Genomic DNA, 23,859 nt, shown 5'->3' with positions numbered 1-23,859 from the left:
TTTTTAATTCTTAAAACTTAGCAGCCAATTGGCAAATTAATAAAAAATAGAGGTCAAAAACCAACTGAAAATGGCAATCTAGATTGATGAGTGGATCATTAAAGCCAGCTTCCCTCTTGAGGGTAGTTTGCCAAACTGGATGAACTTTAAGCTTTTATTTATTTTTTTTTTTGGTTGGTTTTTAAAAAGATAATTTTTTAATTTTAATTTTAATTTTAATTTTTATTTTAAATCTTTTATTTATTTATTTATTCATGAGAGACACACATAGAGAGGCAGAGATAGAGGCAGATGAAGAAACAGGCTCCTCGATCCCTGGACCTGGGATCACGCCCTGAGCTGAAGGCAGATGCTCAACTGCTGAGCCATCCAGGTGTCCCTAAAGATTTATTTATTTGAGAGAGAGAGAGTGAGCATGTACCTGTACAAATGGGGGAAGGGGCAGAGGGAGAGAGAGAGAGAGAACCTCAAGTAGACTCCCAGCTGAGAGTGCAGCCGACAGGGGGCTTGATCCCAGGACCCTGAGACCATGACAGGTGGATAGAGGACAAAGCAGGACCCACCCAAAGACCACCAGAAGGGAAGGAGATAAGCTGATATTTTATTTATTATCCTGTCTCATCAAATAGAAAAGACAAAGAATATGTGCAAGTAAACTTATATGGGTCCAGTAGAAGTCAATCTTTCAGTAGTAGGTAGGCAGAGCAAAATATGTAAGAAATTATTGGTGTTTCATCACTGATCTTCCTTTTTTTATAAAAGGCTACCCCCTAGTTAAAAAATACCAAAACAGGGTAGCCTTTAAACAGCGGTTTAGAGCCTGCCTTTGGTCCGGGACGTGATCCTGGAGTCCTAGGATCGAGTCCCACATCAGGCTCCCTGTGTGGAACCTGCTTCTCCCTCTGCCTGTGTCTCTGTGCACCTCCCCCCACCCCGTGTGTGTCTCTCATGAATAAGTAAATAAAATCTTAAAAAAAAACCAAAAACAATAAAACCCACAAAACAGTATTTTATTCAGGATTTTTTTTTTCTCCTTTTGGTTCTTTAGTTGCAGAAGAATTGCCTCCTTTCACTTTGCAGTGACCGGATCCTTCAAGATGTTCCATTCAACAGGCAAGTGATAGCCCTAGAACTTAAAATGGGGCAAAATAGAACTGTGTCTTGGGCCATTTCTTACCAGTTGGCATATTTTTGGTGTCTCACGTCCACAATTAATCAAGTGGGTGGGATTCTGCATTACCTTAGAATACTGACTATTTTCTTTAATTTAGTGCTTTGACATTCCTGATAGCAGATTGACCCCTGTTTTCATAGCCCTTTGCCTAAAAATTTATATTACAGTTTTTAGAATATCCACACACTATTGTAGGCTAAAGAAACTGAGGCATAGAGAGTCAATGTCAGTGCCCACAGTTTTGTGTCTAGGAACTACAAGGCTAGAAAGACTCAAGTCTTCTAGTTCTAGGTCCAGCGTCATTTCTCTGTATCATACCTCTTACTATTACTGTTATTTGATACTGAATTATAGAAGAAAAATTTTAAATGGAGGTTAAGGGAGGCTATATAGCTGGATTCAAGTAAGTATAAAGTGTTCTTCCCTTGTCTAAGATGTGATTTGAGAGCTAAAAGGGATTTTTGTCATCTTACTAGTTTAAATGTAATTTTTAATGATGGTATTAAAAAAATGACTTAATGAAAAGTGTATTTCTCAAGCAGCAATTTTACTGTGATTTATTTGGGTAACAGTACACTGTTACCTGACACAGCTGAGGAATGAAGTGTTTCGTTTACTATTTACTATTTGAAATAAATAGTTTGGATAAAAATATAACTACATATATCTCATGCAGGTTACGAATTTTATTTTATAAATACTGAGCATCTGTACTGGTTACATGAAATTGTATGTAGGAAAGACATAGTCACTCTCCTAAAGAAACTTGTCGACTAATCTAGGGGTTGACAAACTTTTTAAAGGGTTAACTAATAATATTTTGGGCTTATTAGCCATAGAGTCTCTGTTGCAACTACTTAACTCTGCCATTGTACCTCCAAAACAGTAGATGAAGTTTATATAAACAAATGGTTTTACTATGTTCCAGTAAAACTTTAGAAGAGAGGCAGCTGGCCCCACAGCTATAAAATCACTATATGTAGGCTGTGGTTTACTTACCTCTGATATAGCCAATACACTCTGCTAGACTTGAGCTTTTTTGTGGTCAGAGACTGTGATTGGTTAATCTCTTTGTCTCTAGTGCTTAAGTGGATGTTTGATGGATGAATGAATGAAAAATGAGTATGACAGAAGACAGAATTTTTCATAGAAGAGGATGACACAATGCATTGGGCCCCCAAACGAGGAGGGAAAGATTTCATCTGATTGGTGATCATTAAAGATTTCATGTTAGTGACGGCATTTGAGATAATAAAGATTACAACTAACCTGTATAAAGCACTTCCTATTGCCAAGCACTGTGCTAAGTGTTTTATATATGCTTATTCAGTCCATACAACAGTCCTGTGAAATTGTTACTCTTGTAGTCTTCATTTTATAGATGAAGAAACAGAGACACAGAGAGGTTTAGTAATTCTCCAGGTGATAAGATAGGAAGTACCAAGTTTAGATTTAAATCCAGAATGACTTTAGAACCTCTACTTTTTACATCCCTGCTGTGTTGCTCTGAAGATGAGGGCTGGTTGAAGTGTTTTATGTTATAGGAACTGCACCATTATAGGCACAGAGGAAGTTAATAATACTAGAAAAAAAAAGCCTTCATCAAAATCTTGGTATGTGCTAAGTTCTGTATTAAGTTTTATGTGTAATATTACTTAATCCTCACAACAATCCTATTGAATAGATCTTATATTTTACAGATGAGAAAATTGAAGTTCAGAGAGATTAAGGAAATTGCCCCAGGTTCCCAAAGTTAGTAAGTGGTAGAAGTGATATTTAAAACTGGGCTGTCTCCAGAGTGTGTGATATTCTTAAGGACTTTCCTGCATTGCTTCCTGTGATAAAATAATGTATTTTATTATTATCAACAACATTAGGTAGAATGAGAATTCAAACCCCAAAATACAAGGAGCTTCAGAATCCGTGCTCTTAACAGTCAGACTATCTTAATCATAATTGTGGGCAATCCATTTTGCAGTAAGCACAGGGTAGGCAGGAAAAAAGTTTGAAAGTACCGGCCCATTGTTAGAGTCCAAAAATACTGTGATTTCAGGAATGAAATCCTACCTAAATTCTCTGACAGATTTATATATTACCACTGTGTGGGCACAAATTGAAGGGAAAACAGTGGAGGCAGAATGGCTCCTTAGGAATCTATTGTAAAAGAATCTGAGGTGGCTTTGAGACTAGAAAGGAGGTAATAGTAAATTTGAGGAAATTTGCAGAGGAGTAATTTATATTTCTCTAATTCAGCCGACATATATTAATATCATCCATGTATAAAGCTCTGTATTGGGTTCTTGGTATGAGTGCTGAATAGGATATGGTCCTTTACCTCAAGGAACTCATGGGCCAATGGGGGATTCAGGTGGGGCTACAGATAATTACAGCTGTCTGACAGAGTTACATAAAAATGCTAAGGAGCAGTGAGAAAGCAGTGATAAACTTGTCAAGGAAAGCTTCTCAGAGGAAGTGATATTTGAGCCAAGTCTTGAAAGATGAAATTATGGATAAGACAATCAGATACATTCCTTGGTGTCATCCTGATTTCTCTCCTTATCTCATACACCGCATTCAGTCCTTTGACAAATCCAGCTGTCTTCAAAATATATCATGAATTTCAACCATTTCTCTTCATTTCCATTTCTACCACTTGGACTAGACTAAAAGTGATTTCTCTCCTAAATTACTGTGGTAGCCTCTGAACTGCTCTCTTTGCTTCTTTCTTTGCCCTCTTCAAGTTTATTTTAAACACAGCTAATAGAATAATCCTATTAAAAACATAAGTCAGTTCATGCCATATATCTGCTCAGAATATTTCTATGGCTTTCTGTCTCCAAATAAAAGCTAATTCTTTACAAAGACTCTATGACCTGGCTTCACTTTTACCTCTGACCTCATCTCTTAGTACTACTCTTGTTCCCTCTGCTCTGGTTCTCACTGGCTTCCATGCTATTTCTCAGAAGCTTCAGGCATACTCCCAATTCAGGGTCTCTTATGTCTCTAACCCTCTGCTTAGAATGCTTTTCCCTAGATAGCCACATGGCCAGCTCTCTTACTTCTCAGAAGTTTCAGTGAGGCATTGCCTAGTCACATTACCTAAAACTCAACATTTCTTTTTTTTTTAACTCAACATTTCATATCCTCTCTTTACCTGCTTAATTTTTTTTCTCTATAGCATATACCACATATATTACTTACTTGTTAGATTTATTATCTGTCTTCCATACTAAGCTGTACTGGAACACTATCTGGCACAAAGCAGGGACTCAATAAATCTGAATGAATAAATGAATATTTCTATTGTGATAGGTACTATAGGGATCCAGAAAATAATACAATATAGAAATTACTATAGAATAGAAATATGTTAAAATTCTAGAAGATAAATGCCAGATAGTTTTAATCATATTTCCCAAAATCTTGTTGCTTTACAAAATGTCAGAATTAACAGTGAGGCACCGTCTCCAAAACACTCAAGTATAATTGTTATTCTTTATTGGTTAAGAGGAGTTTCCACTTTCTTTTTACCTACTTAAATTGTAGCATCAGTTCCCAGCTAGAGCTATGAAACTGCCTGTACCTCCAGAATCCATTCATGAAACCCTTTGTGTATTTTCAGGTTTGAAGCAGCCAAGCTTGTCATGCAGTGGCTCTGCAACCATGAAGATCAAAACATGCAAAGGATGGCAGTTGCTATCATTTCCATCTTGGCTGCCAAGGTACCTGAACTCCTATTATTGAACAATTTTCTATAGGCACCTATTTCCTGTTAACAATTACTATTTTCCTCAAAATCTATGTGCAGGAAAAGTTAGTAAGCCTTTTTGCCAGCCTGTTTATTCAAGCTCCATTCAATATTGCAGAATTCCATGTTGATCAGAGATTTTAGTTTGACCTTTGGAGTCTGTTACAGTGAATGGTATTAAAGTCACGCTAGTGAGTTCTTGGACATTTACTTTGTCTTTTGCTTGCTTTCAGCTTTCTACAGAACAAACTGCACAGCTTGGTGCTGAGCTCTTCATTGTCAGGGTAAGTCTATTATCTTCTGTGCAGACCACTAGACAGTTTTCATTTTCATTGTTTTCAGGCAGTATTGTGTATCTTCTGACATTTTATATTTCAAAACATTATCTTCGTTTATTTTTGTAGAGGCAACTTTATTCCTTAACTGAGATGGAAAGAGCTCTGAAGTAGGAGTCAGATGACCTAGGATCTAACTGTAACCTCAGTTTGTGTACTTATCAAATTATGTGAACCACTGAGCCTAAATAAGCCTTAAGATCCTATCTAGACCTAAAATTCTGTTATTTTGTTATTTGTGAAGAAAATGTAGAGACTGTTGTAGGCATAAAATCGCTCTAGATGCTTTGGGGAGAAAGATGATTTAAATAACTGACAAATTATTTTATTTGCTTACAGTTAAGGAGATGATACAATGAACAGTGAAAAGTTAAAAAGCTTTAAAGAGAATAAATCTAAACAAGGGAGGACTGGAGTTAAAAAAAAAATCCACTTCAGAGTTTCTTGCTAAATCCTGGCATGAAGTGTTTGAACAATAATGATAGATGGAAAAGTCAAATGAAAGACTCTCTCTTTTTTCTTTTTAAATGTTATTTTTAAGTAATCTCTACACCCACCATGGGGCTTGAGCCCACAACCCTGAGATCAAAAAGTCACATGCTCCACCAACTGAGCCAGACAGGTGCCCCAAAAGGCTCCCTTTTTCTATGATTTATATATTATGTCTGTAATGAGAAGATCATTTCTTTGATAATTATGTGTAGAGTACTTATCAGGTACCCACCACCTTATTAGATGTTAGGATTCACATTGAATTATATCTATAATTTCTGTCTATAAGAAGTACTAGAGAGAATAGCTATGTAGTTGGTTGTAATACAGTCTAATAAGTATAATAATAGCAATATGAATGAACAGAGTAATGTAAAGAGAGGAGAAGGATATGGTGGTATAATGGAAAGAGTAGGAATTGTGGAGCCAGTGTGTCTGGATTTATTCCCAATTCTATCACTTACTAGCTTGGGCAGTCACATAAATTTACTTAGGGGTGATAAACTACCTTATACAGTCCTTATAGAAGATTAAATGAAAAGGAAAAGAAAATTAACTGAAGGGGAGGCACCTGGCTAGCTCAGTCAGTAGAGTATGTGACTCTTGATCTCCTGGTCGTGAGTTCAAGCCCTACACTGGACATAGAGCTTATTTAAAAAAAAAATTAATTGAAGTAATATATGCTAAGTGCTTAGCACAAAATATGTTAGATAAATAGAAAAGGGATACTGATTTTATTTTTTACTATTTTCAGGGATGACATTTTAATCTTAAATAGAGCTTTTTATTGCTCTATATGTTGTTTTAGTAATTTTGGTTGGAGATATATTCAAAGATTTTAAGGAAGATTTTAAGTCCACTTATATGGTTTTGGGGAAAATTTAGTTTAAGCAGGAATTAGTAGCAGCTGTAGTAGTAGTGATTATGATGATCACTAGCTTTTTTAATCTCTTTTCACTCACAATTTACAGATGAGGAAACAAAGGATTAAATTGGCAAACAAGGTTACGCAGATGCAGATTCTAGTGCCACACTCCTAGCCACTGTGCTATTGAGTTAAAGAATTGTACCTAAATGTTTTCATTTCTTAAAATTTTTTTCCTGAATTGTGTGTAACTTTATGTAATAGTGATCATTGATGTTTTCTTATATCTGTTTGAGCAGAACTTCCTTTTACCCCCCAAATTATAATCTAAAAATGGAATTATGGTTGACTTATCTAGGTCTCAAAACATTTATCTTTGAAACTTAAATTTCTCAGGTTAAGGCTATGATAGAAATAATTTACAAATGGAATTTCAAAGCTATTGTCTTTTCAAATTCAATATAGACTTTAATTCTCTTACTATTTGTATGTAACTTGTCCATTCCTTTTTTTCTTAAGGAAAACTTGGAATTAGAAGTAGTTCTTCCAATTCTTATTTTCTCTTACTAAGTTGACTAGGATCAAATTACTTAATATTTCTCACAGTTTCCTCTCCCCCAAAATGGACATAACAATACTATAATATAGGATATATTTTACTGATACTTAATAAATGTTAGTTTCCTTTCCTCTTCTGCCCCTCTAATTTTTTTTTATCCCAGGATCTGAACTGAATATATGTTTTGACTGATGGGGTAAGATAGTTTTCCTAAGATTTAATCATTTTGCTTTTTATTTTATTTACACGGTATTAGATTATAGGTATCATCAGAGTGATAAAATATTTCTGAAGATCCCTTACTTTTTTCTTGTTGAAGGAAAAATCTAATCTAAGAAGCTGTTTCTTGTACTTAAAATAACCTTTATAGGAAATGTTTTAAGCCATGAGACCAATCCTCATGACATCATTATCCCTACTAATTATAATAAGAGTTTCATGATGAGAAATTCATTTTATTTTCCTTCTTTCAGCAACTTCTTCAAATAGTGAAGCAAAAAACCAATCAAAATTCAGTGGACACCACTTTGAAGTTTACTTTGAGTGCACTTTGGAACCTCACAGATGAATCTCCAACCACTTGCAGACATTTTATTGAAAACCAAGGGTTAGAACTCTTCATGCGGGTTCTAGAGGTTAGAATGGGAATTTAGCCTATAGTTTTGCCATTGCTTGATTGATTTAAGTATTCACTTACCATATTTGATTCTTTAGGTAGTTATAGGTTTCTCTTTCTTTTTATAGTCTTTCCCAACTGAGTCATCCATTCAACAGAAAGTCCTAGGACTTTTGGTAAGATAACATTTCCTGCTAAATTCCAAGGTGTAATTAATTCTTCTTCTTCTGAGGCAATACACTGAAAGTTGTTTTTTGGGACATTTGGGTGGTGTAGTTGGTTAAGTGACTAATGCTTGGTTTCAGCTCAGGTTGATCCTCAGGATTGTGAGATTGAACCTCATGTGGGGTTCCATGCTCAGCACAGAGTCCACTTAGGTTTCTCTCTCCCTTTGCCCTTCAACCACCCCCTTACCCTGACACACACTCTCTCTCAAATAAATCTGAAAAAGGAAAAAAAGTTGCTTCTCTATTTGTAAACACCTAATGACATTAGAAAATATACACAATATAATAAAATAAGAAAAGTAGACTCTAAGCAATGCGTACACTTAAGATTCTCAACACATGAAAAGGAAAAACATGTTATATACTTTATTATATATATTTTTTGGTATAATACAAAGCTTCACTGTGAACAATTTTACTTTTATAAACAGAAGAAAAAATCTCATGAAAAAATGTCTCTAACTGAGGTGCCTGGGTGGCTTAGTCAATTAGGCATCAGACTCTTGATTTCAGTTCATAACATGATCTCAGGGTTATGGGATTGAGCCCTGTGCCTGACTCCATGCTTGGCAAGGAGTCTGCATGGGATTCTCTCTCTCCCTCTCCCTTTGCCCCTCACCCGCCCCCATGCAAATAAATAAACAAACAAACAAACAAACAAAGAAATAAATGATTAATCTTTTTAAAAATGTCACCAACCTATGCATATTCTTACATGCTGTGTCTGGTAATTAATAATCACTACTTAAAAGACTGCTTAACAAATTAGACATTTCATAAATATATTGGATATAGATTAAAGGGAGCCCTGTAGGATTTTGAGGCAAAAGTGAAGAATCAAATATTTCATTAATTTTAATCACTACAATAGGAAAAGTGCCTGTGTGGTAAAAGCTGTTTTAGAGTAGACCTCTCTGCTCTTGAGGAATTAGATAATAGAAGGCATAGATGAATGAGTAAAAAATGATATAGATTTAATGTTTGTTTTACAGATGTAAGAGTATGAAATATTGAACAATGAGTGGATTTTTGGGAAAGCTAAGGGCTGGCATTTAAAGAATTATAGTGAATTATCTATTCACTATAGCTTTAGCTATATAAGTAGAAAATATAAAAAGACCTAAATGCCCAGAAATTGGGAAGTATTAAATAGATCATAGTATTTGATCATTTTATTCAGGATTCACAGGATTATTAGATACAAAAATTGGTTCATGTCACTCAAGAGGAGAAGTGGAGTTTAAGTATTTAGAGAGTTTTCATAGGGCTTTAAAATTGCTTTTTTTTTTAAATTCCAAAAAGAATACATGCTTTTATAACTAACAAAATAGTACAGAAGTGTATTTAAAAAGCTTAAGGCTCTATCCCCAGCCTCCAATCACTACTTTGATTAGAATCCTTTAGAATTTATTGAGACTTGTTTATGGCCCAGAATATGATCTATCTCAGTAAATGTTCCATGTGCACTTGAGAAGAATGTGTATGTTCTTAGTATAATGTCCTATAAATGTCAGTCAGTCTAGTTGGTTGTTATTGTTCAAGAATCCTTACTGATTTTCTGCCTGCTTGTTCTAGCAGTTATTGATAGGAATTTTGAGATCTTCAACTATAATTGTTGATTTATCTTTTTCTTCTACAGTTCTATCAATTTTTGCTTTGTGTATTTTGAGCTCTGTTACTAGGTTCTTAAGCTGTTAGAATTGTATGCCCTCTTGATTAAGTAATGAAATGACCTTCTTTATCCCTGGCAATATTCTTTACTTTGAAATCTCCTGTCTCCTTTAATATAGTCCTCCCAGCTTTCTTTTGACTAATATTAACTAATACTAATATTTCAGTTCTTTTACTGTTAACATGTATATGCCTTTAATTTAAAGTGTGTTTCTTGAGGGCCACCTGGGTGGCTCAGTCAGTTCAGTGTCCAACTTTTGCTTTCAGATCAAGTCATGACTTCAGGATTATGAGATCGAGCCCCACATTGTTGGGCTCTGTGCTGGGCATGGAGCTTACTGAAGATTCTCTCCCCCCCTGCCCCTCCTTCCAGATGTGTCACACACACACATACATATACACACCTACACGCACACGGTCTTTCTCTCTCTCAAAAAAAAAAAAATGTGTTTCTTGTAGACAGCTGTGTACTTTGCATCTTACTATTTTATCTAGTCTAAAAATCTGCTTTTTATTTGGGCTATTTAGATCATTTACATTTATTTTATTTTATTATTATTATTATTTTTTAATTTTTATTTATTTATGATAGTCAGAGAGAGAGAGAGAGGCAGAGACATAGGCAGAGAGAGAAGCAGGCTCCATGCACCAGGAGCCCGATATGGGATTCGATCCCGGGTCTCCAGGATCGTGCCCTGGGCCAAAGGCAGGCGCTAAACCGCTGCGCCACCCAGGGATCCCTATTTTATTATTTTTTAAAAGATTTTATTTATTTATACATGAGAGACACAGAGAGAGAAGCAGAGACATAGGCAGAGGGAGAAGCAGACTCCCTGCAAGGAGTCCAGTTTGGGACCCGATCCTGGACTCCAGGATCATGCCCTGAGCCAAGGCAGATGCTCAACCATTGAGCTACCCAGGTGTCCCTACAAATAAATTTTTTAACCTTCATCTTTGAAAGGCATCTTTGCCAGATATAGAATTCTAAGTTGACTTTAAAGATACTGATTACCTTTTTTCTTACTTTCATTTTCAATGAAAATTTTAATGTCATTATTATCTTTATTCTTCTCTATGTACATGATTTTTCCTCTGGCTACTTTTAAGATATAGATTAGCAATGATTTTGAGTAATGTGATTATGATGTGTCTTGATGTAATTTACATCGTGGTTCCTGTATTTGGGATTCATTGAGCTTCTTGATCTATAGGTTTATAGTTTCATCAGGTTTGAAAAGTTTTTGGCCATTATTTCTTCAAAAAAATTTTTTTTGTACTGCTCTTCTTGCCCCCAACTCACTGGAGACTTTGAGACTACAGTTTCTCATATATTAAATTGCCTGAAATTGTCTCATAATTCATTGGTGCTCTTAATTTTCTTTGTTCATTTTTCTGTGTACGTTCCAATTTGGATAGTTTTCCATTGCTGTGCCTTCTAATTCAGTAATCATTTCTTCTGCAATGTCTAATTTGCTATTAATACCATCCAGTGGATTTTTTAAAAATCTTAGACATTGTCATTTTCTTCTCTAGAAGTTCAGTTTGGGTCTTTATTATATCTTTCATGTTTCTGCTTAACTTTTGAACGTAAGAAATACAATAACTGTTTCACCATTCTACTCTGCTAATTATAGCACCTGTGTCACTTACGGGTAAATTTTTATCATTTCCTGCTCTCAGATGGTTTCAGTGGTGTTCTCTGTGGCTCTCTGGATTCTGTCTCTGTGTAGTTCTCATCTACCTGGCATTCTGTCCTATGAATTGCCTTGGTCTCCCTGAACTCTCAGCTCCATCTCTTCAACTCCATGGGTTCTGCTTCAGTTCTACATCCATATGCCACAGCCTAGGAACTCAAAGCAGATCTCACCTTGTTTTCCATATCTAAAGGTCAATATATCTTATTACCTAATGTCCAGTGTCTTGAAAACTTGTTTGATGTTTGTTTTTCCAGTTGTTTCAGATAGAAAAGTAACTCTGGCCCCCTTTACTTCATTTTGGCCAGAAGTAGGTATCCTCATTAGTCTTCCATCAAATAGAATTAAAAAAGAGAAATGTGTCTTTTCTATTTACCTACATATTTCTTTTAGTGTAGGTATGCTGGCAATGAATTTTCCACTCAGGTTTTGTTTGTATAAAAAAGAACCTTGCTTTATTTTCAAAAGATACATGTCTTAAAAAAAAAAAAGGACATGGGATATCTGCTGGCTATTGAGATTTAAATGGACATTGTTTTTTTCTTTTGGATTTTTGGCTTATGATTTTCATCAAATTTGGAACAATTTTGGCCCTTATTTCTTTAAATATATATGTGGGTTGTTTTGTTTTGCTTTGTTTTGTTTTGCTTTGGTACCCTGTCTCATCTCCTCTTTCTGGGACTCCAATAAAAGGTATGTGATTGGGATCCCTGGGTGGCTTAGTGGTTTGGCGCCTGCCTTTGTCCCAGGGCGTGATCCTGGAGTCCCGGGATCGAGTCCCGCATCAGGCTTCCTGTATGGAGCCTGCTTCTCCTCTGTGTCTCTGCCATTCCCTCTCTCTCTCTCTCATGAATAAATAAATAAAATCTTTAAAAAAAAAAAAAGGTATGTGAGATTGCTATTATTGTCTCATTGGTTGCGAAATAACCTACTGGCCTTTCTCCCAGTTTTTTTTTTCTTTCTGTGCTTTGGCTTGGATGTTTCCTATTGCTATGATTTTTATTTCACTAGGGGTTTTTTTTCCTGAAGCATCTCATCTGTTGCTAATTTCATCTGGCATATTTTTCATTTCAGATTATATGTATCCTTTTTATTTCTAGAAGCTACATTTAAATCTTTTTTTATAGCTTCATTTTCTCTCTTCACATTTATCTTTTCCTTTCATCCTGAATCATATTTATAACATTTGTAGTAGCTGATTTAAGTCTTTGTATGCTAAGTCTATTATCCCTGTCATTTCTGAGTCCATTTTTAGTGATTAATTTTTCTCTTGGTTTTGGATCATATATATATTTTTTTTGGATCATATTTTCCTGACTCTTTGTATGCCTGATAATTTTTTGGCTGGATGCCATTGTGGAATTTACATTGATTATCACTGGATTTTATTGTTTCTCTTTAAAGAGTCTTGGACTATTTTCTGGCATGCGGTTAAGCTCCTCACAGATCAAGTTGTTCTTTTCAAAGCTTATTTATTTGCTTTGTTATAGGGCTCCATATTAGACTTTATCCTAGAACTGATATATAATTTAGCTCCATTCCTATGCAATGCTTTGTTTACTATGTGATGTCTTCTCTCTGGCTCATGGGAATGTGAACTGTTCTAACCCTGTGTGATTGGGGATGTGTTCATGTATTGCTTTCTGATAGTTCTTTCCCTAGCCTCATGGAGTTTCACTGCCTCATTACTCAGCAAGATTTGAGGGAATCCCTCTATAGGTGTCTTTCTCTCTCTCTCTGGAGCTTTTTCCTTTCTAGTACTCTGTTCTACATATTTTTGCTGCCTTGGCCACCTTGATCACAGATCTTTGTCTCTTCAACTCAGCAACTTGGCAATATGGCAGTAACTGCCATATTCTCTTTCGGCTCTTTTTACTTGCACAGCAATCCTGGAAACTGCCCCATATGAGTACCTTCTCCCAGATATATACATGCTTATTTATATACCTGTTGTTCACTGTCAGAAAATAGTTCTCCATATATTTTTGTCTGGTTTTCTAATAACTTGTTTATGGCAGGAAAGAATGGCCATAATTTTTTTTTTAAGAACCTTATTTTTCTTTTAACTTATCTCTACCCCCAAATGGAGTTCCAACTTAGAATCCCAAGATCAAGTATTGCATGCCCAGGGTGCATGGGTGGCTCAGTCGGTTAATGTCTGCCTTCGGCTTAGGTCATGATCCCAGGGTCCTGGGAGGGAGCCCTGCATTGGGCTCCCTGCTCAATGGGGAGTCTGCTTCCTCTCACTCTGCCACTTCTGCTTGTGCTCACTCATGAGTAAATAAATAAAATCTTAAAAAGAGTTGCAGCCATATGAGGTTTGGGGAGGGGAGTCTACTATTGTGTTTGATGATTCTTACTTATTATGGATTGTTTTCATTGCAAATTGTAACTTAGCACTGTGATGCATCATCTTCTGTGGGGCTTTAAGTTCAAAGTGTGTCCTTCTCATAGGGTCTTTGTTTCTTTACTTTCTTTTTTTTTTTTTTTTTTTTGGTCACTATAAGAATACTGTGGGGGCACCTGGGTGGCTCAGTGGTGAGCCTTTGGCTCAAGGCGTGATCCCCAGGTCCTGGGATCGAGTCACACATCAGTCTCCCCACAGGGAGCCTGCTTCTTCTCCCTCTGCCTATGTCTCTGCCTCTCTCTCTCTCTCTCTCTCTGTGTGTCTCTCATGAATAAATAAAATCTTTTAAAAAATCCTATGTGAAACATATGAATAGGGAAGAATATGAAAAATGAATGTGAAATCCCTTTTTTAGAGATTTTAGTTATTTATTTGAGAGGGCATGAGCAGAGGGAGAGGGAGAAGCAGATTCCCTGCTGAGCAGGGAGTCTGACATGGGGCTCGATCTCAGGACCCTGGAATCAAGACCCAAGCCAAAAGCAGATGCTTAACTGACTGAGCTACCCAGGCACCTCTTTTCTTTTTTAAAGGTTTTATTCATTAGAGAGAGCATAAACAGTGGGGAGGGACAGAGAAGAAAGAAGAAGCAGACTCCCTGCTGAGCAGGGAGCCCATCTCAGGGCCGGTTCCCATGACCTGAGTTAAAGGCAGATGCTTAACCCACTGAGCCACCCAGGTGCCCCTGAAATGTCTTTTCTTATTTGAATATGTGAGATTAGAGAAGGGCAATGATTAACTGTTGATGCTGGTAGAAAATAGATTATACACATTTAAATAGATTATACACATTCAAAAACGCTTAGAGTTAAACTTGTCTCTTCTACCCTCACTCTTTTTCATATTGAAGAAGAAAACTTGTTAGTTCTTACAAAGTATATACTTGAAAGATGCCTTTCACTTTGATTTATTCTAGAATGACTTAAGTTGAGGGAGTGACTAGTCTCTTAACAATCAAAGGTTCAGGGTCTTGGTTCTTAAGAAATGGAATCAACATGTTAGGAGGAAAATTACTATTTCATAGTAGATCAAATGAAGTTTAAAGAATGAGGATTAATCTCCAGAGTAGTAAGTTAGATGTTACATCCTTTGGAAGATCAACCACAGTCTAAATTGGAAGCCACCGGGGGATCCCTGGGTGGCGCAGCGGTTTGGCGCCTGCCTTTGGCCCAGGGCGCGATCCTGGAGACCCGGGATCGAATCCCACATCGGGCTCCCGGTGCATGGAGCCTGCTTTTCCCTCTGCCTGTGTCTCTGCCTCTCTCTCTCTCACTGTGTGCCTATCATAAATAAAAATAAATAAATAAATAAATAAATTGGAAGCCACCTCAGTTGTTTCCCGTGTGAATAGAGGTGTTGTTATGTACTTCCAAGGGAAGCCATTCTAAGATTGCAATGATTTAAACATGTATTGGCATATGCACAAAAGGTGAAGTTATTTTAGTAGAGCAGGATTTTTCTTAGAATGCAGAGGATCATATTCATATGACTTTAATTTTTATATCTTCTTTTTTTTCCAGAATAATATAGCTGAAGTACAAGAATTGCATTCTGAATTAATGTGGAAAGATTTTATAGACCACATCAGTAGCCTCCTACATAGTGTTGAAGTGGAAGTTAGTTACTTCGCAGCTGGAATTATTGCCCATTTAATATCTAGAGGGGAACAAGCTTGGACATTGAGCCGTAGCCAGAGGAATTCTCTTCTGGATGATCTGGTAGGGTCATTTGGTATTTTCTAGAAGCATACAAACAGCATTAATAATAGTTAAACTATCAGAGTCTCATATGCAATAATGCAGTGCCAAATAAATATTGTATTTTTTGTGTGTGTGTCTTATGTCTTGCAGCATTCAGCTATTTTGAAATGGCCAACTCCAGAGTGTGAGATGGTAGCATACAGGTAATTAGCAAGAAAACTAATATAAAGCTAGTAACTGTCATTTTGCTTGCTTAGAGATCATTCTTACTAGATGTATAATGCATTTTCCCTCAGGCATCTATCCTTTTATTGGCTTTTAAAAAGATCAAAGTATTTTTACTTTTTTCTGCTACCTATTATTCATTAATTCTTCCTTCATTCCACATTTATTGAAGCCAAGTGCCAAGGACTTGTTCTGTGCTCTTGAAATTCAAAGATGAGTAAGATATGTTGCCTACACAGTAGAACCTTACAGCTGGGATGCCTGGGTAGCACAGTCGGTTGCGTGTCCAACTCTTGGTTTCAGCTCAGGTTGTGATCTCAGGGTTGTGAGTTTGAGCTGTGAGGAGCCAGGGTGGGGTCTGCTTGAGATTTTCTCTCCCCCTCTGTCCTTCCCATTCATGCTTTCACTCTCAAATAAGTCTTTTTTTAAGAAAATAAAAGAACCTTACAGTCTAGTGAGGGACAACAAAATGTGAATCAGATATAATTCACTGTTAAGCTAGTTATATGAATAGAATTCTATGAAAGTAAAGATGACAAAACTTAAATGCATTGGAAAGTGGTAAAAAGCTTCTAGAAGAAGTAGATTATGAGCTGAGTTTTGAGAGATAACTAAGGGGCAGGAGATTTTAGGAAGAAGAAATATGTGTTAATGAAAAGAGGTCCAGGATAAGATGACACATTGAAAGGACTAGAAGTAGCAGCAGGTTAGTTTGGGGAAACAGTTTATAATAATTTCTTAAGGTGCATATAGGATGTCTAACTCTTTATGACAACTAGGTGACTTGATAGCTAAGTTACAGATTACCTGAAGTACTCCATATTGCTACATAAATAATATTATTTTATCTTATTTTTGTTCTCTACTTCATAAATGCTGATACTGCCAACATTTTTGATTCCCCCAACTTGTGTTCTACCTATTTGGACCAGAAGACCAGTAAAAATAGGCTAATTCTAGACCGTCATGGTGTTCTCTATCAGTTTGTTATCAACTGACTTCTCCTTATCTAAGTTTCCAAATCAAGGTCTGCTACTCTTCAAATGTTTATCTTCAAGACCAAAGAAAAAAGTCCTTTTTTTTAAAAAAAGAAAAAGATTTTTATTTATTTATTTAAGAGAGAGCATGAGCAGAGGGAGGGATGGAGTGAAAAGCAGACTCTCCCTGAGCAGGGTGTCTGGTTAGGGGGCTCGATCCCTGAAACCTGGGATCATGACCTCAACCAAAGGCAGACGCTTAACTGAGCCACCCAGATGCCCCCAAAAGAGTAATTTTGAAAAAAAAAATACTTTTGTTAGTACCTTGTTCTGATCACTTTCCATCTTTTGTACCAAGACTTTTATCCAAATATACTTCTTTCTCAAATGGCTAAGACAAAGAAAAGATGTTCTGTGGTTCACTTATATTAGTATAATGGTAGGATGAAATTTCTAGAATGAAAAGCTTAGGAATTATTGCTTTAGAAAATGACACTAAGTATAGGATATAACTTTTCTCTTATCTTTTGAAATTTTAGGTCCTTTAATCCATTTTTCCCATTACTTGGCTGTTTTACAACACCAGGAGTCCAGCTATGGGCAGTTTGGGCCATGCAACATGTCTGCAGCAAGAATCGTATGTACCAAAAAGAACTATGCTTTTCTTTTTCCGGTGAAATTCTCTTTAGACAGGAAAACCATTTTTAAATAGTATATTGAAGTGATTTTTTTAAGGACACAGATTTTAAAAGATACAGTATAAGAGAATCTTCAGGGGTGCCTGGCTGGCTCAGTCATTAGAGCATGTGACTCATGATCTCAGAGTCATGAGTTCAAGCCCCACATTGGGCAGCGAGATTACTTAAAAAGAGAGAGAAGGTTAGAGTATAAACTAAATTTATTCTTTTAGAATTAGCTTAGTAATACTAGGTACTGAATGACACTGAATGAGGCACTGTTCTGACCTCATGGAATATGAAGATTAGGAGCCTACAGTGGACCCATAGGCTAAGCAAAAATTTTATGGTGATCCAATGTTTATGGTTCATTCCAGTGCCCAACCCTCATCTATGTAAAATTCCATTGTTTAAGACATTGCTCTCAGCACCCATGGTCTCTAGAGTAGCAAGAATTTAAACTTTTTTTTTTTTTAAGATTTTATTTATTTATTCATGAGAGAGAGAGAGAGAGAGGCAGAGACACAGGCAGAGAGAGAAGCAGGCTCCATACAGGGAGCCCGTCGTGGGACTCAATCCGGGGACTCCAGGATCATGCCCTGAGCCAAAGGCAAACTGCTTAACCCGGGCGTCCCTAGAGTAGCAAGAATTTAGATCAGATTCTGTATCACTCTTTTGAAGGTTGTGCTACAACTCTTTGGTTGGTTATTAGTAAAAACTTATTCCATAAATGATTTGAAATATTATACAAGAAACACTTTAATAGTAGAAACACTTTAATTGAGTATTAATTACAATATTTGAAATTAGAAATCAAGATCAAGAAAAAAAAAGAAATCAAGATCAAGGAAAAATAATTTGAAAAGGAATTTAAAGTCTATAAGGAAAATAGTAGAATATAAATATGTAGACCATACATGGTGATTCATGTTCTTTTTGTGATGCGCTGCGAATAATCAGCTACATGATTCTCTTTCTATATAAGGAGGAAAAACCATTCCGTATCCTCATAGGGAGATAAATTTTTTTTATAGGACCTCAATAGGGATGATATTAAAAACGGCCTCAACATGAGCGTTATTTTTAACAATAGTATTGTAAGAAATAGCAGTAACATTTTATTAGATACTTTCTTACTCTTTGCTGAAAATTCAGTGCATACTTCAAAAAGACAACTCAGTAAAAGCTCTTTTATGTCCAGTTGGTAGGGGAGGAGGGTTTAGGGAATGGGATGTGACATATAAAACTGCTTTGTTCTCAACTAAACTTCTACCTAGAAGCTTTTCTGACCCTTTCTACTAATTTCCCAGTTCATTTATAAACATAAGCTGCCTGTGATAGAAAAATTTCCTTTTTTTATCCCTACAGGTTCTGAGATCTCTCTAGTTTTTTTAACGGCCTGTCCCATGGTATACTCAGCCTCTAATCTCTAGGCTTTTTTCCTCGTTACTCAAGGAATGGACTTTTCACAGTTTTATAAGAGAAAATAAAACATAACAAAGAATAGTGTATTTTCATAGAAGTGTTTATTATTCTGACTACTTTTTAGGTATAGGTGTTCTTTTAAGTTTACCCTGTGGATTGGCCACTCTGAAAAATTTATTCTAAAATGGACTGTAGGGGCACCTGGTGGCTCAGTTGATTGAGCATTTGCCTTCAGTTCAGGTTGTGATCCTGGAGTCCTGGGATCAAGTCTCACCTTGGGCTCCCTGCTCCATGGGGAGCCTGCTTCTCCCTCTGCCTCTGCCTTTCTCTGTCTCTCTGTCTCTCATGAATAAATAAATAAAATCTTAAAAAAAACACCCGGGTGGCTTAGTGGTTGAACATCTACCTTCGGCCAAGGGCATGGTCCCTGGTCCCTGGGTCCTGGGATTAAGCCCTGCATCGGGCTCCTTGCATGGAGCCTGCTTCTCCCTCTGCCTGTGTCTCTGCCTCTCTGTCTCTCATGCATTAAAAAAAAATGTATTTGAAAAAAAATTAAAAATTAAAAAAATAAAATGCACTGTAGATGGGGGTGCCTGGCTGTCTCAGTTGGTAGAGCATGTAACTCTTGATCTTGAGGTTGTAAGTTCAAGCCCCACATTAGGTGTGGAGATTACTTAAAAAAAAAAAAAAAAAACTAATATAAACTAATTAAATTAAAATAAAATAAATAAAATGCACTGTAGGGGCACCTAGGTGGCTCAGTAAGTACAGCATGAGACTCTTGATCATAGGTTGAAGCCCTCCAATGGGAATAGGGATTACTTAAAAAAAAAAAAAAAGACAATGAGTAAAATGCACTGTATTTGGTGAATGTTAGAGTATTTTATCTCCAGCTCAGTTCAGGTTTCTGCATTCTTGTTTCCCAGGCTTATTTTGTTTATATTTAAATAGAACTGACTTCTCAGTTTGCATTGAGAGTTCTAATGCTGTTTACAACTTTTAATAATTAAGAGATAGTATGGCATAGAAGTTAAGTGCACATAGGGGTCTACCTGGATTCAAATCATGTTGCAGCCAACCTAGGCAAATTATTAAGCCTGGGATCTCATTTTTCATATTTGTTAAATGGGAATAATAATAGTACCTATTTCAGACATTGTGATGAGCGTTTTCCCATATTTTAGAAAGTTTTTTAACATGATTTTTAATAATCACATAATCTTTATTGTATGACGTGTTAATTTCCTAGTACTCATAACAGAGTTCCACATCCGGTGACTTAAAACAACAGGAATGTTTGTCTCTCAGTTCTGGAGGCTAGAAGTCTAAAATCACGGTGTTATTAGGGCCATGTTTTCTCTGACAGCTGTAGGGGAGGGTTCTTCCTTGCTTCTAGCTTCTGGTATGTGCTGCCAACCCTTGGCATCCCTTTGCTTGTAAATGCATCACTCCTGTCAGATAACCATCTTCTTCTTGTGTGTCTTTACACTGTTTTCTATATCTGTGTTCAAATCTCCCCTTTTCATCAAAGAACACCAGTCCTATTATATTAAGGTAACCCTAATAACTTCATCTTAACTACAGTAGGAACAACTCTATTTCCAAATAAGGTCGCATTCTGAAATACTGGAGATTAGTAGGACTTTAACCTCTCTTTTTAGGAGACATAGTTCAACCCTTAACATATGCCTCTATACTTAATAATAAATGAATGTAGGAGTAATTTATTTATTTAATTTTTTTAGGAGTAATTTAAATAGCAACTTCCCTATTGATAAACATTTAAGTAGTCTACCTTTTTAATTTTAAAATTATATCCAAACATTTGTTTGAGTAAGAGATCTTCATCACACTATTATTTACAATAGCAAATAACTCTAACCAAGTGATCCAGCAATAGAGAAATGTTAAATAATGTTGAAATAACCAGACAGTAGTATATTTGCATGTTATTATAAGTGAAAAAGACATGATAGAAAATTATATAAGTAGAAACTTACGCTCTCGGAGCCATGACATAGTCACTTATACGAGACTAGCCCTCTAGCCATTTGTAATAGGAAATGTGGGGTAGGAAAGATTCAAAACAAGTTTTTCTAGGCATTATGCAGAAGGAAGCAAAGATTCCCATCCCTGAAAGAGAACCAAGTATACAGTGCGGCAATTTCATTGAACTGAGGAGACAGAAATCAAGAGTTTGGTATGATTGCGGTATGGGACAAAATTTATGGAATTTATGAGGCAAAGTAATGCAGAGATGACAGCTACATCTAGAAAGGCCTCCAGAAATCTTCCTAAGTGTTTCTTGAGTCTTTGGCTGATTAGTGAGCAGTGAATGCCTCGGGTAAGACTCCTTGAGGTTTAAGAAAGAACAAATACCAAGGAGATGCTAACCAAATAACACTTGGAGCTCACACAGGGTTTAGAAATACTAGAGTTCCAATACTGTTTGAAACTCTAGTATTAGAGTACTTAATAGCCCAGGCATTCAATACAGGTGGTAGAAAAGATTAAATGAGCCCTGAAATAAAGGCTTCTCTAGGACAGTCCTAACAAAGCTTAAAAACAAGTCTTGAAATAGCTAATGGTTAAGTTGCTCTGAAAATAAATTAACTTTTTTTCCCCAAAATTTTAATTTAAATTCTAGTTAGTTAACACATAGTGTAATACTGGTTTTAGGAGTAGAATTTAATGATTCATCACTTACATATAGCTCCCAGGGTTCATCACAAGTGCCCTCCTTAATACCCATTACCCATGTAGCTCAACCCCCTTCTACCTCCCTGCGTCAACCGGTTTCCTCTGCTCTTTTTTTCCCCCTTCCATATGTTCATCTGTTTTGTTTCTTAAATTTCACATATGAGTGAAATCCTATAGTATTTGTCTTTCTCTGACTTAATTTGTCTAGTATAATACAGTCTAGCTCCATCCATGTCATGGCAAATGGCAAGATTTCATTACTTTTGATGGCTGAGTAATATTCCAGTGTGTGTGTGTGTATGTGTATGTGTGTGTATTGCATCTTCTTTATGCATTCATTAGTTGATGGGCCCTTACGCTCTTTTCATAGTTTGGCTATTGTTAATAAGGCTGCTATAAATATCAGGGTGTATGCACCCCTGGAATGTATTTTTGTATACTTCTGGTAAATACCTAGTAGTGCAATTGCTTGATCATAGGGTAGTTCTATTTTTGACTTTTTGAGGAACCTCTGTACTGTTTTCCAGAGTGGTTGCACCAGTTTGCATTCCCACCAACAATGTAAGAGGGCTCTTCTTTCTCTGTATTCTTGCCAACATCTGTTGCTTCCTGTGGTGTTAATTGTAGCCATTCCGATAGGTGTGAGTTGCTGTCTCATTGTGGTTTTGATTTGTATTTCCTTTAGGTTGAGTGATGTTGAGCATGTTCTCACGTGTATGTTAGCCATCTGAATGTCTTCTTTGGCAAAGTGTCTCTTCATGTCTTCTGCCCATTTCTTAACTGGATTATTTGTTTTTTGGGTGTTGAGTTTGATAAGTTCTTTTTAGATTTTGGATACTAACCCTTTATCAGATACGTCATTTGCAAATGTCTTCTCCCATTCCATAGGCTTTTCGTTTTGTTGTTTTCTGCACTATGCAGAAGCTTTTTATCTTGATGAAGTCCCAGTAGGTAATTTTTGCTTTTATTTCCTTTGCCCCCAGTGACATGTCTAGTAACAAGTTGCTTGAACTGAGGTCAAAGAGGTTGCTGCCTGTGTTCTCCTCCAGGATTCTGATAGTTTCCTGTCTCACATTTAGGTCCCTCATCTATTTTGAATTTATTTTTGTGTGTAGTGTAAGAAAGTAGTATAGTTTTCTCAATACGATTTGTTTTTGTGTGTGTATTTTTAAAATTTTTTTTATTGGTGTTCAGTTTGCCAACATATAGCATAACACCCAGTTCTCATCCCGCCAAGTGGCCCGCTCAGTGCCCATCACCCAGTCACCCCAACCGCCTGCCCACCTCCCTTTCCACTACCTCTTGTTAGTTTCCCAGACTCAGCACCATTTGTTGAAGAGACTTTTCCATTGCATATTTTTTTCTGCTGTGTTGAAGATTAGTTGACCATATAATTGTGGGCAGCTAACTATTGTCAGAGAAAAACTAAGCACTCCTTTACAAAAAAAGATGACAAAATCTAGAAACTTAACATGTTTGATATCTGATAAAAGTTGCCACCTGGGTGGCTCAGTCTCTTCAGCATCTGGTCTTGGATTTCAGCTCATTTCATGATCTCAGGTTGTAACATTGAGTCCCATGTTGGGCTCTGTGCTCAGTGGGGCATCTTCTTGAGATTCTCTCCCTCTTCCTCTGCCGCTTCCCCTGCTTATACGCATGCATTTTCTCTCTCTCTCTCTCATAAATAAATAAATAAGTAAATAAGTAAATAAATAAAATCTTTTAAAAAATTGCTAGATGAAAGAAGAATCAGAAAAATGTGACCTATAACCAGGAGAAAAATCAGACGATTAAAGTAGACCCCAAGTGAATGGTAATAATAGAAAAGTAACTTAAGTGCTCACTTTGGCAGCACATATACTAATATTAGAAAGATAAAGAGAAGATTAGCATGGCCTATACACAAGAATGACACTTAAATTTGTCAAGTGTTCTATAGTTTTCATGCCTAGAACCATGGTAATGTACCAGCAATAATCTTTTTTTTTTATAAATTTATTTTTTATTGGTGTTCAATTTGCCAACTTACAGAATAACACCCAGTGCTCATCCCGTCAAGTGCCCACCTCAGTGCCCACCACCCAGGCACCCCACCCCCCGCCCAACTACCCTTCCACCATACCTAGTTCATTTCCCAGAGTTAGGAGTCTTTCATGTTCTGTCTCTCTTTCTGATATTTCCCACTCATTTTTTCTCCTTTTCCCCTTATTTCAGTTTTTGTTTTTGTTTTTTATTTTTTAAATTTTAATTTATTTTATTTTTTTAATAAATTTCTTTTTATTGGTGTTCAATTTACCAACAAACAGAATAACACCCAGTGCTCATCCCATCAAGTGCCCCCCTCAGTGCCCGTCACCCATTCACCCCCAC

At 36.4% G+C, this 23,859-nt stretch overlaps 1 protein-coding gene and 1 non-coding gene across 6 annotated transcripts in view; both read left to right on the top strand.

Moving 5' to 3' along the window:
• Positions 1–23,859, top strand: part of ZYG11B (zyg-11 family member B, cell cycle regulator) — an 87,662-nt gene that overhangs the window by 53,094 nt on the left and 10,709 nt on the right. For all 5 annotated transcript variants that reach the window (XM_049093888.1, XM_025420033.3, XM_049093889.1 and 2 more), the window contains 8 exons: positions 1,049–1,113; positions 4,797–4,896; positions 5,156–5,206; positions 7,647–7,808; positions 7,918–7,965; positions 15,306–15,503; positions 15,636–15,688; positions 17,227–17,324. In XM_049093888.1, coding sequence (XP_048949845.1) covers positions 1,049–1,113; positions 4,797–4,896; positions 5,156–5,206; positions 7,647–7,808; positions 7,918–7,965; positions 15,306–15,503; positions 15,636–15,688; positions 17,227–17,324 — 775 coding nt within the window. The remainder of the gene's footprint in view (positions 1–1,048; positions 1,114–4,796; positions 4,897–5,155; positions 5,207–7,646; positions 7,809–7,917; positions 7,966–15,305; positions 15,504–15,635; positions 15,689–17,226; positions 17,325–23,859) is intronic.
• LOC112642672 (U6 spliceosomal RNA) lies at positions 23,326–23,432 on the top strand. The gene has a single exon (XR_003125375.1). It is a non-coding gene; the product is annotated as a U6 spliceosomal RNA (small nuclear RNA).

The sequence above is a fragment of the Canis lupus genome, chromosome 15, assembly GCF_003254725.2.
Source record: "Canis lupus dingo isolate Sandy chromosome 15, ASM325472v2, whole genome shotgun sequence".
In the NCBI taxonomy this organism is placed as follows: domain Eukaryota; kingdom Metazoa; phylum Chordata; class Mammalia; order Carnivora; family Canidae; genus Canis; species Canis lupus.
The sequence above is the reverse complement of the archived record's forward strand: the minus strand, read 5'-3'. Positions and strand labels throughout refer to the sequence as shown.